The sequence below is a fragment of the Schistocerca cancellata genome, chromosome 2, assembly GCF_023864275.1.
Source record: "Schistocerca cancellata isolate TAMUIC-IGC-003103 chromosome 2, iqSchCanc2.1, whole genome shotgun sequence".
NCBI classification, from domain to species: Eukaryota; Metazoa; Arthropoda; class Insecta; order Orthoptera; family Acrididae; genus Schistocerca; species Schistocerca cancellata.
Genome location: NC_064627.1, coordinates 663,696,212 through 663,699,586, shown reverse-complemented (window position 1 = coordinate 663,699,586; position 3,375 = coordinate 663,696,212). Strand labels below are relative to the sequence as shown.

The 3,375-nt window shown below is 34.4% G+C and overlaps 1 protein-coding gene across 1 annotated transcript; it reads right to left on the bottom strand.

The window, feature by feature from the left end:
• Nucleotides 1-479: 479 nt before the first annotated feature.
• Nucleotides 480-2,865, bottom strand: LOC126162360 (zinc finger protein OZF-like). The gene is made up of 2 exons (XM_049918814.1): nt 2,682-2,865; nt 480-2,599 (listed from the first exon to the last, which is right to left on the bottom strand). The coding sequence occupies exon 2, from the start codon at nt 2,508-2,510 to the stop codon at nt 1,248-1,250; it is 1,263 nt and encodes a 420-aa protein (XP_049774771.1). The 5' UTR covers nt 2,511-2,599; nt 2,682-2,865; the 3' UTR covers nt 480-1,247.
• Nucleotides 2,866-3,375: the final 510 nt, after the last annotated feature.

The following is a 3,375-nucleotide window of genomic DNA, read 5'->3' as shown; positions in this document are numbered from 1 at the left end:
ACAGCTAACGTACAAGTGGATATGTGATGCTATACTGGCTATTGGCAAACAGTCATGTTGCCGATATCACCGCCCAATGCTGATGGGGTGTACCATTTTCTCACTACTTGCATGTGTACGTTAGCATTGCACTAAGCACTTTTTTATTATTAGGCCTATTCTGCTTAGCGGAGGAAGGGGGAGATTTGAAACACACACAAGTTCGTCCACAGAAGTGAGAAGCTTCTTTTCAAACAACATAATAACAATGATTTATTACCTTATGTATCTGATGTACACAAACATGAGGTGAACAGTAAAAGTACATATTTGCTCTTTCAAACTCACATCTAAAGTCTATAATAAACATAGAAGCAACACGGAACTCATCTGTCCTAACAAAAGTAGGGTAATTACTATAAATTCTTTCTCACACTGATTGATACTTGTGTTTGGTATCTTCGATTTTAAAGACAGAATACAGACAATTCATACGAAAGCATGTTATATAGTATTTATTATACAATTTGTTTTTATACAGCCAGTCACTTAACATAAAAATTCATAGCAGTAACCAAAATAATAGAATCATTTTATATAAAGAGAAATTCTCATATAATCAATACTGTAAATAAAACGGTAATTCCATTTCAAGTTCAAATTATGCACATACAAAAAGAGGAATTCTAACTTTCATATTTTCAAACATATAGGTAGTTGATAAGATAGCACAATTCAAAATTACGGCATGAGTTTACACTTTAGCCACAATGATCAATTTCTTTAAGTATCTTAACATCTCCAGAATATGTTAAATAGAAAAATCTAACACGTTATTTTTTAAACTGATTTGCATCTCTTTTACTATCAGACTTACAATTTAAGTAGACATATACGGATACATCCTGTTTGCTCCAGAATCTACTCTGTTTTCCAACTAATAAAACTATATGAAATGTAAGGTGGAGCAGATATAGCAAAATCATGACGACATATTAAACATGACCAACAGTATTTTAAATGCCAAAAGGAGTTGGAAAAGGTGCTAACAGGAATATGAAATAATTTTCAACAGCTGTAGTCCACAGTGCATAATATATTACTGTCATCATATAATCTCTGAACCATTAATGCAGAAGGAAATATGTCCATTAATAGTACTGCTGCCTGAGGAACATGGCACTGTGTTCTAAAACCTCAGAACAAAAGACCACTCTAAACACACAATAAACATGCTCTTTGTGAACTTAAGTTTATGAAAAAACAGTTTAACAATCTTCTCTGTGAAGTTTCATATGATTTACATATGAGCCTTTCCGTACATATTTCTTATTACATAAATTACATTCAAAATTTTCTTGTTTCACATGCATTTTCATATGATTCTTTAAGTGAGATGAACGAACAAATTTCTTAGTACATATATTACACCCATATCTCTTTTCAATATGAATAAGGACATGTTTAGCAAGATCTGCTTTTCCAAAAAATGATTTTTTGCACACATCACATTCAAAGCATCTTTCTTTGGTATGCACAGATCTAACATGCAAATTCAGTCTTGATGGTACAGTAAATCTTTTATTACATAACTGGCACTGGTAATTCCCATCACCAGCATGCCCTTGCTTATGAAAAATCAATGCAGAGCGACAGGAAAACGTTCGTTTACAAACTACGCATTCATTTGGCTTCTCTCCTTCATGGAGCCGTAAATGATATTTCAACAAATAATTTGATGAATATGACTTTGAGCAAATTGTGCAAGCATAGCGTTTCTTGTTATGGACATTTAAATGAACAGTTAAAGCAGATTTTGCCGAAAATTTCTTGTTACATACATTACACTGATAAGCTTTGATGCCAGTATGCAGTATTAAGTGACGTAACATATCATTTTTCTGGGAAAATCCAGAACCACATACAGAACAAAAGAAAGACTTTCCTTTAGCATGTCTCAAAACATGATTCTTATAGTCAAAACTGCTAGCAAACTGTTTTCCACAGACTGTACAAACATATGGTTTGTCATCTGAATGTTTCCTAGCTACATGTAGAGTTAAATGTTCTTTGCGAGCAAAACCTCTACAACAGGTTTCGCACTCATACTTTTTAATTCCTTTATGGAGTGCAGTATGAACCTCGAAATTTCTTTTCAAAGCATAGTTTTTCCCACAAACATTACAAACAAAGGGTTTCTCCCCTGTGTGAGAACGTATATGCCCCTTCAGAGCTCTATTAGTGGTATAATGCTTGGTGCATAACGAACAGCTAAATTTCTTTTTATTTTGCTTCTTAGTATCATCAGCGCTAAAATAAACTCCTAGTGAATCGTCATTGCTGGGATCATACACAAAATCAGTCAAGAAGATATCACTTGGCTCTACCTTCACCGTTGCGAAAAATTCTGCATCATCCGTATATAAGACATTCTGATTCGGACTCTCCTTAACGCGAGCAGCAATTCCCTTTTCATTCTCTGTTGTGAGATCAGGAAATACGTTTTCAGTTTTCAAATCTGTAGCTAACATAGCTACAATCAGCGAGCTTACTATATTAATTTAAAGGCATAGGGATCTCTCTCACGAGCAGCCTCTCCAAGAATTCCGGAACATGTTGTCTGCATCAACATACAAAAACAAAATCAATCTTTCACCCACAATCTGAAGAACATGAGAGAATGTAACACAATTATTACTTACGCTGTATGTCAAACGCACTTATCCGAAAGAAGAGAAGTATGAAAACATTTTTCTGCTCACAGTTATTAAGACACTGTAATATCATCAAAGGTTTGTACAGTAGGGAAATAATAATTAACAACTGTAAGTGTAGTTATACCATACAAACAAACATCTTCGAAATACAAATGCCGCTCATTTCAAAGATAACCTTCGCACAAGTGTACATTCCAAAGACCTTATAAAAAATAACTAGACTCACTGATGGCGCTGCAGTCGCGGGATAATTTGAACCTTCGGTTGGACGCCATTATAGTGGTTGTAGTCTGATGTGTTGTGTAGTACTGTTGTTTATGAAGACCCTGATTCAACGTTGTATATTTGTTGGGGCGTACATACAGTATTTGTTACTCGTAATTCTACTGTCTGTACATTCCAATCAAAAGAAGTACAATGGTGAAGAGTTGTGCAGCGATTAATTGTACAAATAAATTCGAGAAAGGAACGAATATTACATTTCACAGGTATGTGGATATTTTAAGTTGTTTTTTATGTCAGTGCACTTGCTTAGTAAATGTTTTTGTAACACGGTATTAGCATAATGTCTGTGCATATATTTGCAGGTTTCCTTCCTCAAAACCATAGCTGTTACAAAAATGGTTACACGCTGTCAGGAGGCAAGATTTCCGACCGACAGAATACCATTTTATATGTT